Below are 19972 nucleotides of genomic sequence, written 5' to 3' on the forward strand. Positions count from 1 at the left end.
TTTAACTGAAGTTCAAGAATAATAATTTCTACCTCAAATCCCAGCCACAATAAATGAATAAGCCATTTGCTAAAGAATTATGAAGGAACAAGATCCTCTCACATTAAACACAAGATGGAGACAATGATATCATCTCTTGAGAGATTTCTGGAAAAGCCATTTTGCAAGAATGCTTTATGCAAATACCAGGACTTGTTGCTTTATAAGCAAAGTTCAGCATTCTCTTTAGCCTCCTCTTTGTGGGGGTCAGTGATCATACGGGATACATGCATAACGCTTTCATATATTCATTTTACTTAATCAGCACACGAACCCTACGACAGTAGAGACTAGGAATTATTACACTATTATCCATTTCACATTTTAGGAAGCAGGGGTTCAAAATAGAGAAGTGACTTGCCCAAAGTAACCAGGCTTGTAAGCAGCACACTCAAAGCTGGGTCTTCTAATATCAGATTTCACCTTCTTTCCACCGCATGCCCTACTTCTCCATGTTAGCCTTATCAAAGGCAGACTTACACATTCTACAATGAGACGGATGACAGAATGAGAGGTAAGGAAGGAAGTGGTGAGGAAACAAGGGAACGATGAGAGGGCAAAGAAGTGTTTTATTAGGAAATGAGTCTAACCATTCTCAATTGCCCCAAATGTCCCTTAAGTGGCAACAATGCTACAAGTTACCCTTCTCTGAATTAATTCTATGCCGCCGGTGTACAGCTACTGTTATTAGTCGAGAATCATGTTCGAGACTTACATGTCTAAAAGGAATTATAGATCTGTCTCCTCCGAGTTTCTGACAGCTGAACCTAGCCCCTCCCACAGTGGTCCGTGGCCCCTAGGTCTCGGTCACATTTAATGCCTTAGGGGCCCGAAGAAACCATGAGATGTGGGGAAATGAAGGGACGAGCGTTTGGGTTTGGGGAAACGGGGAGGCTAAGGTTGGGCTAAGAAGAGGGGAAACCTGTGGTGGAACTGTGGTTGGGGGATGTGGGTTTTGTGGCTGAACTCGAAGGTGGGGTAGGAAACCAGGATCAGAGCTGACAGTCAGGGTGAAGTTAAAAAGTTCAGGAGACGATAAGGGGAGCTGAGGAGCTGACAGGACCAGAGAAAGACCTTGGAGAGTGCGAGGCTGGGTGGTCTCCACGGCGCGAGGATGCAGACGAGGCCCCTCTCGAATGTCTGTGATTGGATGCTCTCTTAGATCCCGCCTCCCCGGACCCCCTCCCTATAAGCCCCGCCCATGCCTCCGGGCGCGCGCCTGGGGAGCGGGGAGGGGGACCAAGAAGAAGAAGGGGGGAGGGGGGGTGAAGAGGAGAGACTCGTGCACGCGCTCCACTCGCTGCGGGTGCGCGAGCAGCGCGCTCCCGCCACCCGCGTCGCCATCTTTTCCCCTTCAGTCTGTCTGTCTGCTGTTGGCTTTGTCCGTCTGCAGCGCCGCCCCCGGTTCCCCACCACCGGCACGACCCGGAGCTGCCCTCTGCCCGCCCGGGCCCAGTCGCGGAGAGCCCCGGCCCGGCGGGCCCGAGCTGCGGCTCGGGGCCCATTGTCCGGCGGTCTGTCTGTCCGGAGGCGGGGCCCAGGGACCCGGAGCGCCGCGGAGCGCCGAGGCGCCGGGTAAAAAGACCCCCGACTCTTTCCATCCGGGACCAGGCTGAGGATGCAGGGGCTCCTCGCCCCCTCCCTTGGTCGCCGTCTGTCGGTCCTTTTGTCAGTCTGCGTCTGGGGAAGGGGCCAGGGGCTCACTCTGGCCTGGGGGGCGGGGGCCGTCCTGGCTCCGACCCTCCCCCTGCCCCCGGCTCCCGCGACGCGGCTGGACCCGGCTGACTCCCCACCGCGGCCGTTCCTCTTTCCCGTCCCTCTGGCGATCTCGGGCGCGGGAGGGGTGTCCGCGCCGCCGCCCTCCCCGCGTGGGCCTAGGTCGGTCTCAGCCGGGCACCGCCGGGACGGCCCCGGCGTCTGACAGGCTGGGCTGGAGCTGGGGGAGGGAGAGGATGGGCGTGAGGGTGCCGACCCGGGTATCATTCCGGAGCCGCCGTCTCCAGAAAGGCTTCTAAATTTAGATTTCTGAGAAGACTGTATTGTCTGAGCGTTTGTCTGAGCCGCCTCGGAAGACCTCTGGCTCTTGGCTGATAATTCCCGGGAATCTACCTGTGCTCCTGCTTCAGGAAGCCAGAGGGACCGTCTCGGCTGAGTATACACAAGCTCCGGACCAAACAGAAGCGGGAGCAGGGTGAACCGGGAGGCGGCTACGTGACCAGCTTTCTTGTCCTCTCCTTTTTGGCAGGTACAAACCACTGGGATTCAGGCGAGTTTACTTTGCTCCGTGGGAACTGCACCAGATCTGGAGGTGGGAGTGAACCCTCTTTTCTTAAAGCTTGGATTTCACCCATTTTTTTCCTTGCCGAAGTCTGTGGCGTGTCCTGGAACCTGCAGCCTAACACCTGTGAGAGATCAGGGACAGTGTTAAGAGGAGTTGTTGGCCTCCCTCCCAAGGATTCTTAACCTTGTACTAAAGATGGACAAAGTTGCCTCTCTTTTAAAATAGGATCTCTTGTAAACCTGAATCTCACCGGTTACCTTTCTTCCCATCCTCTTTTTCTTCCAGATGGTGATGTTCAGGCTATCCATTTACATTTTTGTGTGGGTTTCGAATTACAACTTGGGAACTGAGTCAGTGTTGAAAGTAAAACTGAGTTAGTGAACTTTAGGGCACTGTGTCTATGGAATTCTTTAGCTTTTACTGCTGTAAAACAATTGGCTAATCTCTGCGATCTTGTTGTGCAGTCAAGAATGTACCTCCAGTGCTAGATTTTTTAATTGTTAATTAATTAAATGACATTTATTTTCAAGAGTCCAAAACCCCACAGGCTTTCTTTTTTTTTTGAGGGAGGTAAGAATATTTGCTTCTGTTTTCCCTTCAATCCCTCAGGTGTGAAGTCAGTCCCATTGGGTACCATCTGGTTGGTTCCTCATTTGACCACTAGGAGGATTGTGAGATGCAGTGGACACTGGAGATTTAAATATGCAAATACTGATCTCTGTTTCAGACTTGAAGCTTTAGTATTGTTTAGTATTTAGCATTGTTGCCTCACCAAGATGATCTGAATAGAGCCTGTCTCAAATTATTTGGCCTTCTTTTGAAGGATTTTTATTGCCTTTATCCCATAGTTTCAATTTCAGATCTGGATGGGAAGAAAATATAAATATTAGTTAAGATTTCGTTTCTTCCTTATACAATAGAGAGCTATAGCTCTGCAAATTTGGGGGGGAAAATGATAGGCAACCTGCATTTCATTCAGCTTTCTGTTTTGTGATTCCACAGACTTATAGAAAAAGACCCAAAGTGTAATATTCATTCACCGCTTCAGTTTATGACATAACTATTTGATTAAAAAGAAATCATCTAAACAAACAAAACTTAGAGAACACATTTCATTAACATTAGCACTTAGCATTCTACCTTAAAATTGATTTTTACTGTATACATTTGGAGTTTTTTTTTTTTTTTAATTAAAGGTCTGAAAAAGAACTGTGTTTGATATGCAGATATGATAGAAGACTGCCTGAAAGCTGCTTCCTTTGCCACTTCCTGTGGAGGCCTGTCTTTGCCATTTGCGGTTTCTTTCTTCTTTTGGTAAGGGGAGGCAGGATCTGATTACAGGTCTGAGGTCCTTTCTAGCTACATAGAGGAGTTAGTTGGCATAACAGGAGGCAAGTCTTCACTAACTTGAGTGCAAAGTATAGATGGTAGTAAGTAACCTCTCATAATGCCTCTTAAGGCAGTAAACTACAATTTTATATTTGCTTATTCAGTGTGAGTACAATTTGAGAAGGCAAGAACTGAAAGAAAAGTTCGAGGGTGATCAGGTCCACATTCTTATCTTTGGTACGAAAGAGAATATCTCTCTTTTCAATCTATGTCTGTTTATTCACTCTGTCTTTCAAAGAAAATTCACAGCTTCCTCTACTAATCCATTTCAGACTCTCTAACAACACTTAATGCTGGGAAATCCTTTCTTATAACTAACCAGGAACTGTAGGCGTAAGTATCTGTTTCCTCCTATTTCAGGGAAGCAGGTGCATGTCTCTGCAACACTTCTCATTTGGGCACTTTTTCTCTTTGTTCTTCCCACCCTTTGCTACACAAAGGCTGGATTGAGAAGAGGCACTACAGTTATTAACTTTGACCACCACCTGGGAGCATGTGAGCAGGGCCAGGTTGATACTTCACACTGCGGTATTGAATTAGTACTCAACAATGTGGACGGCGCCCAGCTCTTCTGGTGAAAGCCCATCTTCAGCATTGGAAGTCTGATTTGCTTTAGTGCCCTGTCATCCACAGTGCCTGGCACTGTGCCTACATCACTAGTAGAGGCTCTACTTCCCATGTTTTCATTGACAGGTGCCCAAGAGTTTTGAGATATTTCCTGTTTCACAGGAATGTGGTGCCTTGTCCCCTCCAGGAGAGATAACCTCTTGAAAAAAACATCTGGAGGCTCCCACTGGTGCAGATTGCAGGGCTTGACTTCCAGAGGGCATGTGACATGTGAGCTGCCACCCTCTTGAGCTTCCTTTGCTTCCTTTTACAATTTGTGGGGTGAGCCCACAGTGTGTCTAACACTGGTTGCCTGAGTTTTTCACTTTCCTTTCTACCCTGTGACCTTGAACATGATTACTTAACAGTATTCTGGATTCCACAAGTGGATTTAGAGTGAAATTCTCTAAATCTTTTAGAGTCCCATCTCAAACTTCTTGGGACCTTAATGTTATGCTAGAGATTTATTCATTTCTCTCTTTAAGTAGTACAGTAATTTATAAATGGTGAGTTTTATATGCTCAAAAACTATTTAAAAAAGTCTTTTATCTTTTAATTGTGTATAATTTCCAGGCTGAATGACACATGCTAACATTATCCTTTTTATTGTAGGTCAGCACCTTGCAAGGAGGTGGTAACATCCAGTCGTGAAACTGGGAAAAGCCAGAGCTCTTGGATCAGGGAAACATGTCCCGTCGGAAACAGACAAATCCAAATAAAGTTCACTGTGAGTATGGGGCTTTTCTCTTCCAAAACCTGGGAATGCTGAGGGTTGGAATGGAAGAGTAATCTGAATTTAAGTGATTGGCTCACACTAATTCTTGAAGCAAAAAAGAGTCAAAGGTGTCAAATGTGATGGATTTAAAGTGTGTCTGTGCTAGGCGAAGTCTTGGAAACCTGTCTTAGGAATAGGTGTTCTTGATTCATCCTTAGTATTCACATTAACAGACATTTATAGGGTTCCTACTCTATGCAAAGCTTTGTGCTAGATGCCAAGGCTATAAAACAATAAAATGATACGTAAGACTAAAATGTAGCCACAGATATATAGAGAGGTAGATGAGCATATAGCAAGATAATCTATGCTAAGTGTCAAATAAGGATGCTGTACACTGTGTATACTACAGAAGTTAAGAGGAGGGAGAGAACTCCATGGACTGAAGTAGCGAGGGAATGCTTGATGGAAGAGGCCCCACAACATGACTTTGAACTGGGCTTTAGAAAGTAGAAGGTGAGTTTTTTTAAAACAGAGGAAAGGAGAGGTAAAATCAGGTAGGGGAAACTGCATGAGCAAAGATACAAAGAGGGAATGCACATGATATGTTCAGGGAACAAGGAGACTTTGTATGAAGCAAAAGTTTCATTTGTTCAGAAACCACAGACCATGAGGTTGGAGATGTTTAACTCTATATTGCAGAGGCCTGAAGGCCAGGCCAAGTTCATACTTCATTGTGGCTGTAAGGAGATACTGTAAGGTTTTTAAACAGGGAGACTGGAGTGACATTTAGACTACAAAGTAGTGTGCAGGATGGATCACATGAAGGAGAGACTGATAACAGAAAACAGCTGTGCTTTACTGCCTTTCATTATTTCTCAGCAGGTTCATATCTTTGTTTTAGTTCAGTAATTGGATTGTAAACTTCTGGAGGGCAGACACTATGTCCCATATATAATTACTGCTATCCCTTTCAACTTTTAGCACTGCTCAGATTTGTTGTTTACTTACCAAGTCATATCCAACTATTTTGTGACCCCATGGACTGTAGCCCGCCAGGATCCTCTGTCCATGGGATTTCCCAGGCAAGAATACTGGCGTGGGTTGCCATTTCCTCCTCCAGGGTAACTTCCTGACTTAGGGATTGAACCCATCTCCTGCTTGGCAGGTGGATTTTTTTTTTTTTTTTTTACCACTGAGCCATCAGGAAAGCAGCACACCTCAGAGTGGGTGTTCAAAAGGGCCTTATTAAATGAGCATTGACATATTTATGCAGATTTGAGACAATTAACCAATTTCCTTTGTTCTGAGCAGATAAACATCTTCATTCAAATGTAAAAAAGAGACAAATAGCCCCCTATTGTTATGGAGAACTGACTAAAGCACAGCAACATTTGAAGGGAATTCAGCATTAGAACATTTGAAAGATTTTTTTTTTTTAAGGAAAGAAATCCTACATTTGAGAGGTTAGGTTAGTCAAGGAGTTAAAAGGACTAAAATTTATTAAAAAGATACTGTATGCCAAACAGTGTGTACCTTATTTTATTTTATTGGGTAATTTCAAGAGTAGGAGAGAAAACCATAGGTACGGAGGAATTAAGAGGACTTCAGTATGTTATAGATTAAATGAGATTAGGGTGGTAAACATTCCTATACAATTAATTCTTCTATTCAAGTCCCAGAAGAGTTGTATAAAACAGAGCAAGTTTGGATGCTTCTCAGAGTGTATTTTATAGTAAGTGGATCTGGAAGGCTGCTTAATATAAAAGTGAGTGGTTCAGAAACAATTAGAAATTGTTTCTGAACAATTAGAAATTGTTCAGAAGCAATTTAGAAATTGCTGCCAAAACAGTGAAATTTAGTGGCCCTAAATGTGAGGATTGTCAAGAGAGACAAGATGAAGTATCTGTAGCATAGGTAATTGAACACAGAAGTTCAGGATTGTCTTCTCTGCTCTGGTTTGAAGATGAATATTGATAAAGACACAGATGTTTCCCCAAGAAGGCAGGGTAGGAAAAGGAACTCTTAGTAAAGTGATGAGTTCACAAATAAGGCAGTCACTGGAGTTGGGATTTAACTATAAAAGCCACCTGTCCAAAGAGACTTGGAGGAATGTAGCTCACAGAGATGATATATGACTGTGATCAGTCCAGGGGAGCCAGTAAATGCTTGTGTGGCAGATTCCTACACCCACATAGCATAAATCCATAGCCGCATCTCTTCCCACCGTAGTCACTCAAAGCCAGGATGAGTTGCTACTGGAGTTGGAACACAGGCCATAAAGAAGAAGGGAATACCATATCCACAGCTGCAGAAATGCAGTGTTCTAGACTTGAGCTAGTGAATATCGTAGTACAGTGGTGGAGCGGGTAGGACTTTGCAGACTCTGCACTGGTAACCATTAAGAGGGCTATGAACAGCAAGGTTTGGGTGCAACTAAAAAGCAGACCTTCAGGGAGGGGCTGTTTTCAGTGAGACCTTTGGGCAGGAAATTTTGAATGCATCTCACACGATGGACTAAGAAAGAAGAAAGACCCTGAGATTTGCTAGTCTCTGGGAACCTTCTGCTTATTTACTATTTGGGGACTAAAGCTGATCCTCCCTTTTTTGAAAGGTCATTTTCTCATTGCCCATGATAATAATGACAAGCGGAAGTTAGTAATTTCAGTCTTCTGACCACGTGAGCCTTCTATCCCCTTGCAGCAAAATAGAACCAATCAAATATATTGAATTTAATGCCTCTCCTCTATTTAAAGTAAATGGAATGGATTCAGGTTCTGGGAGGCGGGAAGGTCTGCAGAAGCTTTGCTTAAATGTCAAAGCCAATCGGCATTTGAGCAGAGTAATGGCGGAGCTCCATCAGATCTGCCTTCTGGGAAGAAGAGGATTGTGTGGCATGAAGCTCAAAGCCCGCCTAAAAGAATATATTAAGAATCGCACTGCTGTAGCCCAGCAGCATCTGTCAGATCTACTTTAGAAGCCAACGGGCAGGGTGCTCTGGCATATACTTGGCTTTTCTCAGGACTGTCTCTGGATCTAAATTATCGTCATGATCTCTCCTTCTCCCAGAAACATCTAGGCACTCTTTATGTTTTGCCCAGTTGGTTAATAGACTTGATGCAGAGCTTTGGAATAGAAGTCCAGAATTATTGTTAGTTACAGAGGAACTGCTGGTAGCTTGAGATCTCTGTTAGATCTCTTCCCTCCCTCCTTCCTCATCTCACCCCCTTCTGAGTACAAACTTCTGTAAACTGTTTCTAGAGTGGTTTCGAACAGTCCTTTGCACACTTTCATTTGATGTGTTTATACCAAGCAAACCACTTAAATAAAGGAAAACTTTTTCTTAAGAGACTTTTGTTTTCAAATTATATGTGAGACTGAAAACTTCCAACCTCAATTACTCTTTTAACTTGTACAGAGAAGTAGGAAAAAAGGCTTTAAAGTCCCTCATCTTCTAAAAAGTGCAATTTGTTTTGTCTTTATTCATTGTCAGCATCCTTGTAAGGTAATGGTTCAGTTCCCAACATGTAGCACCTCAGTTACAGAGACTGTCAGCTAGAAAAAGAATCTTAAACACCTCACTCCTAACACTAACTTATTTTATTTTGAATTCGACATCTGCTCTCCTAGAAAATGTCTCAACTGCTATACTTAATTTCATTCCACCAGACATTGCATTTATTTAACTGCACCAAAGACTCAAGAAAGAGAATTGTAAAATCTTTTTCTTTCCAGTAACTTTCATCTCAGGCTTCTCATCTGTTCTACAGACTTGCTTGTGTGACTTTATTCTTATCTGGTCTAAAAACCCTTAGCCAAATCAGACCAACAGTATCTAGATTTCATACCATAAAAATGAGAGGTAGCACCTTGCTTTTTACTGGTGAGCTTAGATGACTTTTTCTCAACTATCAATAGACAAATAAATACCCATGTTAATTAAATAAGATAGTTACTTTACATTGATATCTAAAACCAGATGATTTTTTTAACCTACTCCAATAGTCTCAAGACAGAAGGAAATAATAATTCTACACTGTAAAAGCAGGCAATTGTGTAACACTTCCTAATCACTAGTATCTGTTTAGATCATATTATACCTGAGTTAATATGACATACTTTTAGCAAGTATCACTACCTTCTTATGAAAGAATCCTTTTTAATAGTTTTTATATAGTTTGCTTTATGTTGATATTTAAAATAGGAATATCCCTGAGGAGTAAAGTTTACCTTAGCCTTTTTCCCAAGTCAGGAGTGGAATAAAATATGGGACCATAGCTTTTCTTTCCAAACTGCCAAAGGAAAGAATAACAGAATTAATATAGCCCAACTATCCAAGGTGAGAATGCTCCCAAAAGTCCTGGATAGGATGGCTGTATTATACAGACTCTTCTCTGTTCTGTGAAGGCCTAAATATTTAGATAATGTCAAGAGAAGTAAAATTTTAGCCCAGGATAATGGAGACTAGACTGAATTACTAGCTGATCTTAAAAAGTACATATCCTTTTAGATGTCCTTCGAATCCAGTGGTGATTCCCCATTAAGAAAGGAGGGGAAAGTATAGATTCTTGGTGTGTTAAAAACCTAGCTGGTTTCTAGATAGGCTTCTTTAGAGATGTCTTTGATGCGGATGGTCTGCCCTTGATAATTATATGCTAGTACGTAACTTACTCCTTAGTGTCATACCTGTCATGGCCACCAGGTCCAAAAACATGCATTTACCCAGAGTTCATTACCTGTTCCAGTTGGCCATGGTCTTGTGGTTACAGAGGAACCAACAAGGAGAAATTCAATATTTTACTCCTGCAGAGAGGAAAGAGGAGGCACTGTAACAAAGAATTCATTTTTTGCTCTCCCTTGCTATAATTTATACCCAGTGTGTCATCCTGAATATTATGAAAGTCGACGTGAAGCAGCTTATTTTTCCTTTACTTGAGGGCTGTGTATCTAGAAGTGCACTTAGACTTTCAGCATCTCTGTTCCCACTCACAGCGTCATTCAGAGTAGCATAATATCACTCTAAGCCAGGCATGGTAACTCATCACATGGCGTCAGAACCAGGAAAATGATGGTTCCTTCCATCATTACTGGCCTTGAGAATATTATTTTGATATTTGCATTGTGTATATCAGTTTCTCCTGGAAGGAAAGTAACACTGACGGTAGGATCAGAGCTATTCTTATCACACAGAGACAACCATTTGTTTTTGGTAAAATCACTCTAATGAACCATTTAAAGTTCTGTTTACAACTATGCTAGAAAGGAGTTGAAAAATATAGTTATTAAGGGTTGGATAGACTGGAGTTTGAATCTTTATTTCCACCATAGATCTTAGTTTTTCTCCCAAGTAAAATACGGACAGTAATTCCCACGACAAAGACTCTTGCAGAGAATTAAGGTGAAGTAGCAACTATAAAGGAGGAGAAGGGGACAAAAGAGGATGAGATAGTTGGATGGCATCACTGACTCAATGGACATGAGTTTGAGCAAACTCTGGGAGATGATGAAGGACAGGGAAGCCTGGCGTGCTTCAGTTCATGGGATCGCAAAGAGTCAAACACGACTTAGCGACTGAACAACAAAGCAACTATAAAGCACTTAACACAGCCTGGAACTTGGAAGTGCCAAATAATCACTATTATTAGCATTCAGCACTTAACATATAGGACATGTTCACTGAATATTTGCTGAACAAATACCTGAGTGAATCACACAAAGCCTGTGTGTGTTCTCAGTCGCTCAGTCATGTCCAACTCTTTGCAACCCCATGAACTGTAGCCCACCAGGCTCCTGTGTTCATGGAATTACCCAAGCAAGAATACTGGAGTGGGTTGCCATTTCCTTCTCTAGGGGATCTACCTGACCCAGGGATTAAACCTGAGTCTCCTGTGGCTTCCTGCATTGGCAGGCGGGTTTTTTACCACTGAGCCACCTGGGAAGTCATACTTCACATCAGTTTTTTCACTGCCCGAAGACTAGTTGTTCAAGTCATTTGACCAGGTTATTTCTCCAAATTATTGTATCAGCCTCGGAATCTTGAGCCTGTTTAATTTCCCTTCTCTCTTCATTAAGAAAGCACCTGGCCTATTGTCAGACATTTCACTAGGGCTTTTATTATTCTTCCTTGGTGGCTGGAGAATAGGGATTGTAGTTTCCACTCTGACTGAGATAATGGAAACCTTGAGAAACCCAATTCTTTTTTTCCCTTATGCCTGACCTCTTGGAAATAAAAGAGCACTTAAATGTTAACTCTTCAATAACCACACAGACACCAGGCGGAGTTCCTTGGGATAAATGCACAATCAAGGATGGTTCCAGGGCTTTTGGATACTCCATACAAAGAGAAAAAAAAAGACCATACTAAACCAAGGAGACTAGATGAATTATTATCCTGTTGTGAACTGGTTGGCATGTTTCAGGAAGTTTGTTCCTCAGCAGAAGTGGGTTCACATATTATCCATTTTCCTTTTAATCAGTCATTCTACCAATTTTTTATTTGCTCGTGACTAATTTTTATAGATGTGAGAGAGTCAAGGGAAAACTTCCATAGTATATCTTGTAAGGAGAATGGATGAAAGATGGGGTCAGAGATACTGTTTTTAGATGGATCATTTGAAGCATTTGTTTACATAGTTGGAAGTTGGCAGTCAGGGCCATGTCATTAATACACTAAGATTCAAAATTATGCCCAGATTTGTCACCCTATCTTCATCCCATCGCTTTGCCTCCTCTTGTCTCTGTCTATCCATTCCTGATGGAACGTTATAATAGCAATTTATCACCTCTAAAAGGAGTCAAGAGTAGGAGGATTTAAGAGAGGCAAATGCTGCTTTCTAGAGCATCTGGCTTCTTGCCCAGGAAGAGTAGCTGTGCCCAGAAACCACTGGAGGCCACCAGCTGACTTGGAGATGAATGACCCCACCACAGGGTACCTGCCTGTCTCCTACCTTTGAATGGTCTGCCTTTCCAACCAGCTTGCCTGGGGATATACCGCCCAGCTGGTGGCCTGACTATTTTTCCTTGTGACCACCAGGGGATCAAGTATTTGCTGGGCTAGAAGAGCAAGCCCGCCAGGCGATGATGAAAACTGATTTTCCTGGAGACCTTGGCAGTCAGCGACAAGCTATCCAACAACTAAGAGATCAGGACTCCAGTAGCAGTGAGTTCTGCACCTTCTGGTAATGACTCAGGGCAATGGGAGAAGAATTATCAGAGTGTGTGTGCTCTGGGGATTGTGCATGGGGGTTGGGAGGAAGACCTGAAGGAGATTTGTGGATCCTCAGTGTTCCCACAGGTGTTCTAAGGTGTATGGGCATATGCTTGTTCAGAGAGATAACAGGTTTGACATTATGTTTTTGTTTTTTTTTAAAACTCAAGGACTGCAGTACTTGGCATAGTGCCATACATAGATAGGTTTGTGATAACTCTGATAGGGGCATAGGGATGTTTAGGGATGTTTAGTATGCAAGGAGCCCCTGGGCTAGATCAAATAAGAAGAAAAAAAAATCCCTGTCCTTTGGAATCTATTTATTCATAATTAATAAAATATAAGCATGGTATTCTTGAAAGTTATTGCTTGAGGACCCAGTTTTAATGCTCTGTAAGAGGATTTGCTTGTTAGTGAGATTACATAGCATATAAACTGCTAATGTGGAGGTCTTTCCACCCCACATCCTAAGTAGATCCCTTTGACTAAGAGATTGAAAAGACAGTGGCTGGTAACTGGTTGAACCTCAGGGATCATCTGTTCCATGACTTGCTTGAACAAATACACTTTGAGATGTATTATTTTCTAGGATGATACCCTCACTTTACTAATTTGATCCTTCTGATATTGGTTGTTATTAGTATCAATTCAGATTGACATTTCTGATTTTTCTCCACATTTGGGGTTGGAGAGGAAAGAAGAGGGAGAGAGTTCTGCACTCTTCTACGTACTACATTCTCTATTTAAACTAACATGTTAGCAATGAAAAGTAATTTAGCAAGTCATTGCTCAGGTACAGAAAAATAAACCCAAATATTTCTAGAAAATCTGTGGGAGCCACCAGTTTTAGTAGTAGGTGGGAATGCCAAATCTATAGAGGTCTGGTAGGTTTCCATTCTGGAAAAGTTGTATCATCCCTTTACATGGCAGACTTTTTTTTTTTAACCTTTCTAGTATATATATTTGAATTTTTGAGAAATTACAAAAAGTGTTTGATACAGTATTGTCTTAGACTACAAGTATTCTAAATAAGCTGATGAGAAAACATTGTATCATTTAATCTGTGCCAATCCTTATTTACTGAAGTGGATTCAAACTAACCCTTTGGACTGAGGAGTAGTGCACGTGTACTACAGATCTTTCCAGGGCTCAAATCCAGGCCACTAACCAAATGGAATATCTAACAGAGACACAAGTAACTACCAGCAGGTGACATGGGTAGATTTTCTTTGGAAGAAAGGGAATGTGACCAGTTTTGCCCAGTTACTGGTAGATTTAGAAATTACTTAAGGGATAGTAGAAGATAAGCATCGTTAGTTAAGAAAGCCGAGTCCCACTGCCAATGCAGAGAGCCTGGTGAAGCTCCATCCTGTATTCTTCTCACTGACATTCAGGCCCAGGAGTCCAAGATACAGGTGGTGTTGGGATGGGACTAGAGTCTGACAGTTTCCCTAGGTTTGGCTTCCTCTTGGGATCTTCAATGTACTAGCACTTTTTTTTTCCCTTTCAGAAAGAACTTCTTACATTACTATGTTTAAAAAAAAATTTCTTTTCCTATTTTATAATAGAGAGGAAAAAAAAATCAGCTCACACAAACCTTGCAGATCCCCCAGCCACAGGCAGACCTCCGCACAGCCACATCCTACGCCTAAACTAAAACAAACTCAATTCTTACTTTAGTCATGAGAAATGATGTTTCATCCCAAAGTAAAGAATATCCTGTTGCCTCCAGTTAAGCATTCAGTTATCCATCAGATAATCCATGGAACCACCAGGAATAATGGAGTTATTTAGCCTAGACTGCTGAGTTCCTAGCAGGGTGAGGACATCATGAGTCAAACACCACTGCAGAATGCCAGAGGTTGGTTGCTGTACTAACTCTTGCACTGTCCTGAGCAGCTTTTCCCCTAGAAAGTGACGTTTTTACCTAATTTCTTACTACTTCCTTTATTGATAAAAAGAAAGAAAAACTTGGTGTTTCTACAAGTGCACCTTGGGGTTTGTTGGGAGAGAAAAGACTAGTGGGTCTCAGAATAGAACAGAGTATATGGAGAAACTGCAGCGAGGTTAGGGACAAAAGTAAGTAATAAAATCAGTGATAAGTGTTGGTAAGTTGGAAGTGGTGCGTTGTCGGAATAAGCATGGTGTGAGGTGCATGGGAGGTGTGATTTGAAGTGTGAAATATTTGGGAACCGTGTGTAAGAAGTTATCGCTTTTTTGATAATATACAAGGCCTAATAACCATTTTCCAATGCAGTTTTACCTCCAATTTTCTCTTTTGTGTATATATGACAATATAAGGAACAGTTAGAGCTGGCTTCCACTTAGCATGATTTGTACTCAAAAAAAGCTCTGATACCAACTATATTATGGAATATCTGGGGGTGTTTTCCATTTTAGCTGCAAACTCTTGGGTGGAAAGCAACACAAGATGTACTCATGCAAAAATCAGAACAAGTGACCAGTTTGTGTGTTCCAGGTGACAGTGAGGGAGATGAAGAGGAGACCACACAAGATGAAGTCTCTTCCCATACGTCAGAGGAAGATGGAGGAGTGGTCAAAGTGGAAAAAGAGTTAGAAAATGCAGAACAGCCTGTTGGTGGAAAGAAAGTGGTAGAGCATGAGGCAAGTGACAAATGGCTCCTGAGTCTGGGCACCCCTTCCCGTTCTGCTCTGTCCAGATGCCTCTCTTCCACCTGAAGGCAACTCTCGCCTCGGAGGGTCTCCCGGGTTTTCAAACGTAGCCTCTCTTCTTTCACAGCACCAGGTACCCAATCCTCAGGCACACAGTTCTCATCACACCCAGCCTTCCTTTTCCACCCGCCCACATATCACTTTACCCACACGCAGCTTCTGCTCCCAAAGCTCCCCACTTCTTTCCGGCAGAATGTCCATCTTTGTAAAACTATTAGCTGACTTGCTGAGATGTACTCTTGAATACGCTTGCAAATTTCAGTCACAGTATTAAATGAGGTGCCATCTTTTCACTAAATTGTCTCTTGAGGATTCTTCCAAGAGGCATGGCAGGAGGGAAAGCTAGTTTTCTCCCTACAGAGTTTACCTTAGGGGGGGAAATTAGATAAGCTCTCTGGAGTATTCTATGTCTTCATGGCAGGAAGCCTTGGAAAAAATGAAGATGGGAACAAATTTAATTCCCTTTCCCCCGTCACTCTCCTTTGACCCACGATGGGAACCTGAGAATAATGTATGATAAGAGGTTGTGTTCCTTTTAACAGGATACCCTTTTAAAAGAAGCAAGGCAGGGAAGAGACTGGTAAACCATCTTAGTGAATTGCCTACTTGTTGTGTTGCAGGTCACGGAGAATTTGCATTCTGACCCGTTACTTGGACTCTGCCAGTGTCCCCTCTGCCAGCTCGACTGTGGGAGTCGGGAGCAGCTGATTGCTCACGTGTACCAGGTATGGTTTGGGGAGCCACATGCTCTGGAAAACAGGCGCCAGTGACTTGTTTAGCCTTTGCCTCCAACCCCAGAAAGAACCTTGGGTTGTTTTTGCTTCCACCCAGATTCCACTCTTATAGAATAAGTGAGATACATTGAGTGAATATGTTCTGGGTTCCCAGGCAGACATTGTGAAAATTAAGTATCATTTTTTTCCTAAAGTAATTAATGTATATTTTATATAGTAAGAGAGAAATGGACTTTGTTTTAAAGAAGAAAAAAATGAATTAACAGATGTTTCGGAAAGACTGGAGAAAGTTAGTGTAAACCAACACATCAGAACAAGACAACCGTCCAGTCGCAGAACACGTGTCATGATTTGTAGTGAACAGGCATCAGCACACATGGCAGCTGGGTTTTACCATAAAGATCACTGGTTCATGAGGGGAAGCATTTCTTCAGAAGACTGATACTGAAAGATGGAAGGAAAGGCTGTGCATTTAAATACCTTTTGGGTACCAGTCTTCCCAGCCAGCTTCTAGACTTGGCCTTCAATGCTCCTTTAAAGTGCACTTGTTGGGCTTCCCTGGTGGCTCAAGATGGTAAAGTGCACTTGTACCTACACAGCATGGGGCAGACAGACCATGAGAAATTATCCTGAGTGAAAATTCTTCTCTGGCTCTGAAGAGGAATGTGGCATCTCATTGTTTGCCAAGCCACCCCATATCCCAGAACAGAGTCAGAACTCAAATCAGTGAAATCTGAGCAGTGGTGTGGATGGCCTCGCCCTTCTGAAGGCCCTTTAACGTGAGCCTGTTCCTTTTCTGGATGCTAAATAGGGAGAAGAGTTCTTGTTCTAAGACTAAGGAAAGAAGGATGTTTCCCAGAAAGTAGTTCTTCAGTGGGTAGAACTTGTCCTGGAGCTGGTGTGAGTTGACAGATGAGGCTCTCTTTTCCAGCACACTGCAGCCGTGGTGAGCGCCAAGAGCTACATGTGTCCCGTCTGTGGCCGGGCCCTCAGCTCCCCAGGGTCACTGGGTCGCCATCTCTTAATCCACTCGGAGGACCAGCGGTCGAACTGTGCTGTGTGTGGAGCCCGTTTCACTAGCCATGCCACATTTAACAGGTGAGCCGGGCACCTAAACCTCTATGCTGGGAGCAGATAACTGGGTGTGGGTTCTCCTTTCCCAGTCAAAGACTTGGCATTGCAAAGGCAACTGACTCTTGACTCTGGAAATACAAGGAAGGAGGCTAGTAAATATGTCCATTCCATTAAAACACCCCCAAAGGGAAATGAATTCTCGTGTCTTTCCTTGATCAGAATATCTTCATCTGGAAAGAGACGTGAGAAGTCCAAGAACCTTCATGATAAAGCATGGAGAAAGAAGTTAGAGAGGCCATGAGGACCCTCACAGGAGGACAGTCTCCACCGTGTCCAGGAAGACTGGGGCTGTGTGCACTGTCTGCACCGTTTGCTAGTTAGTGTACAAGGCAGGGTCGGGCAGGGGGAGGTGAAGCAAGTGGACCGGACCTCCCCTACGGCAGCTGCCACCTCAAGGAGGACTGCCCTGCACAACTCCTACAGACACCATCAGTTTGGCTTGAACAGGACTGCACATCGTAAGGGCTCCTCCTCTGATTTCTGGTGGCTTGCTGTGGCGGTTGGCTCAGTCCCTAACTCCAGGTGGGCTTCAAGACTTGGTAGACACCCTGGCCCAAAGAAGGGCAAGAGCGGAAAGGTGGAGGAGGTCTCCCAAGTACTCAACTGACCCCTAGTGGTGAACTTGGAGCGTCTGGCCTGGCAGGACAGAATAAATCAGGGCCTTGTTAGACCATGGCATTAACTGTACAAAATTTTTGCTTTCCAGTGAGAAACTCCCTGAAGTCCTTAATATGGAATCCCTACCACCAGCCCACAGTGAAGGCCCCTCCAGTGCCGAGGGGAAGGACATTGCCTTTACTCCTCCAGTGTACCCTGCTGGAATTCTGCTTGTGTGCAACAACTGTGCAGCCTACCGGAAGCTGCTGGAAGCCCAGACCCCCAGCGTCCGCAAATGGGCCTTGCGTCGGCAGAATGAGCCTTTGGAAGTCCGGCTGCAGCGACTGGAACGAGAGCGCACAGCCAAGAAGAGCCGGCGGGACAATGAGACCCCCGAGGAGCGGGAGGTGAGGCGCATGAGGGACCGAGAAGCCAAGCGCCTGCAGCGCATGCAGGAGACAGATGAGCAGCGGGCACGCCGGCTGCAACGAGATCGGGAGGCCATGAGGCTGAAGCGAGCCAACGAGACCCCCGAGAAGCGGCAGGCCCGGCTCATCCGGGAGCGGGAGGCCAAGCGGCTCAAGAGGAGGCTGGAGAAAATGGACATGATGTTGCGAGCTCAGTTTGGCCAGGACCCTTCTGCCATGGCAGCCTTAGCAGCTGAAATGAACTTCTTCCAGCTACCTGTGAGTGGGGTGGAGCTGGACAGCCAACTCCTGGGCAAGATGGCCTTTGAAGAGCAGAACAGCAGCTCTCTGCACTGAAGCCACACCCTCCTGCCTGCCTTCCCGCTCACCACCCACCCGAGCCCACAGGGATCCGCACTCAGTCACCCTCAGATTCTGTCCTTGCGGCGGAGGCAGGCCCGGGTTTGTTGCAGGTGGACCTGCATACCCCTTGCATGTGGGAGCAGGATGATGGGGTCAGGAGGGACCCGGATCCAGGCAGCTGTGGACGAGGGAGCAGGCACTCCAGACACTTCAACTTTCCAGCCCACTGCTGCAAGGTCTGCGTGTGGGACTGTGGGGTCCCGGTGCAGCCCGTGGAGTTACGAGGGCAAATAAATTAATTTTATCTTTACTGCCCTTTCCTGCTCTTCTCTTGATTTCATTCTAGCAAATGAAGTGATCTAAGACCTGGATGGAAGTTTTCAGGCAGGAACTTCCAGTGATTGTCTTTTTCCAAGGGAGGGTGCTCCTCCACTTAGGCTCTCCAAGCACAGATCACTTATCTGGCCCTTCACAAGTTAATGACAACATTGAGAAAGAACCGATGCCGGCTTTGTGAGGGTCCATGCCCACAACCCTAATGAGCCTCACCTATGGTCCCAAGAGCTATTTCAACCTAGCTTTCCTTTTCCAAACTCAGAAGTAGACACCTTTCCTCATGACTGGGGCTTCCCTGATAGTTCAGTTGGTAAAGAATCCACCTGCAATGCAGGAGACCCCAGTTCGATTCCTGGGTTGGGAAGATCTGCTGGAGAACGGATAGCCCACTCCAGTGTTCTTGGACTTCCCTTGTGGCTCAGCTGGTAAAGAATCCACCTGCAGTGGGAAACCTGGGTTCGATCCCTGGGTTGGGAAGATCCCCTAGAGAAGGAAAGGCTACCCACTCCAGTATTCTGGCCTGGAGAATTCCATGGACTGTATAGTCCCTGGGGTCGCAGAGTCAGACATGACTGAGCAATATTGAGCACACCTTTCCTCATGACTGGCACTTGCTAAAGAGGATATAGTATTTAGACTAGGTACCAACTACTTTGCCCAGCAGAATTCAGTCTGCCAAACTTAAAATTCTACCCTAGACAGCAGTCATTTGCATTTAGGGATACAGTCATAGAAACAGCTGTAATATTAAGGTACATAGTGCCAGGGAACTCAATATTTGAGATAAGAGGTAACAGCTTATCTTTTTATGTAGTCGCCAGAGCCAAGGTAGGATAATAAAACCCACTGAGGAAAATCCAGAGTTCAGGTGATACTGAGAGCTCAAGTCAGTAGTGGTCAAGACTGGAGCAAAATGACTACTCTGGCAGTTTGTATGTCTGCCAAACCATGGAAGAGACAAAGAGCTGAGGTCATTTCTAAAAAGCCGCCTATGATGGTACACAATAAGCACAAAACTTTCCTTAGCCTGCACCAAAGGTTGTGTACAGTTTAGATAATTATAGATCCTGATGTCCAGAAGGAAGTGCCCTAGTTAAGTTGTAGCCAGAAAAATAACTATGCCAGGAATGTGGACCTCTTCCAATATCATAACAAGGAAACTTGGACTCCTCCCTGACCTCTGTAGGTTCAAGGCTACTTAAAAGAGTGTTAGCTGACCCCCCACCAAACTAGGGTTAATTCCTACCAGGCTGGCTGAAATACTAGTTTTGAAAAATTTTAATAAGCCTATTACAAAGTACTGGACATTTTAAAGAAAATACTTGAGCCAAATGGCTTCCTCAGAGCCCCACACTGGAAGTTCTACCTGGGATGTTTCAAAAATGGTTGAGCACTCATTATGTGTCAAAGATTGTTCTGAGCACTTTCATGGATTATCTCATTTAATTTTTACAACAAACTATGAGTTAA

General features: G+C 44.2%; 1 protein-coding gene across 4 annotated transcripts; it reads left to right on the forward strand.

The window, feature by feature from the left end:
- The first annotated feature begins 1479 nt into the window (after nucleotides 1–1479).
- Nucleotides 1480–18473, forward strand: ZNF821 (zinc finger protein 821). 4 transcript variants are annotated; one of them, XR_008703758.1, is made up of 10 exons: nucleotides 1480–1614; nucleotides 2285–2347; nucleotides 3517–3634; nucleotides 4928–5042; nucleotides 12064–12189; nucleotides 14717–14862; nucleotides 15552–15656; nucleotides 16597–16763; nucleotides 16959–17115; nucleotides 17506–17629. XR_008703758.1 is itself a non-coding variant. In XM_055551298.1 (9 exons), the coding sequence occupies exons 4-9, from the start codon at nucleotides 5003–5005 to the stop codon at nucleotides 18158–18160; spliced, it is 1239 nt and encodes a 412-aa protein (XP_055407273.1). In that variant the 5' UTR covers nucleotides 1480–1614; nucleotides 2285–2347; nucleotides 3517–3634; nucleotides 4928–5002; the 3' UTR covers nucleotides 18161–18473. The 4 variants fall into 4 exon arrangements, 3 of the variants coding, with proteins under 3 accessions (XP_055407273.1, XP_055407275.1, XP_055407274.1); XM_055551298.1 differs by lacking the exon at nucleotides 16959–17115 and having other exon boundaries at nucleotides 17506–18473; XM_055551300.1 differs by lacking the exon at nucleotides 16959–17115 and having other exon boundaries at nucleotides 3547–3634; nucleotides 17506–18473.
- The last annotated feature ends 1499 nt before the right edge of the window (nucleotides 18474–19972 follow it).

The sequence above is a fragment of the Bubalus kerabau genome, chromosome 17, assembly GCF_029407905.1.
Source record: "Bubalus kerabau isolate K-KA32 ecotype Philippines breed swamp buffalo chromosome 17, PCC_UOA_SB_1v2, whole genome shotgun sequence".
NCBI classification, from domain to species: Eukaryota; Metazoa; Chordata; class Mammalia; order Artiodactyla; family Bovidae; genus Bubalus; species Bubalus kerabau.

Excerpts from the sequence above, each read along its gene's own strand:
- ZNF821 (XM_055551298.1), top strand. The coding sequence starts at position 5,003 with ATGTCCCGTCGGAAACAGACAAATCCAAATAAAGTTCACT. Across the intron at positions 12,190-14,716 it reads AGATCAGGACTCCAGTAGCA|GTGACAGTGAGGGAGATGAA; the intron begins GTGAGTTCTGCA and ends TGTGTGTTCCAG. Across the intron at positions 14,863-15,551 it reads AGAAAGTGGTAGAGCATGAG|GTCACGGAGAATTTGCATTC; the intron begins GCAAGTGACAAA and ends GTTGTGTTGCAG.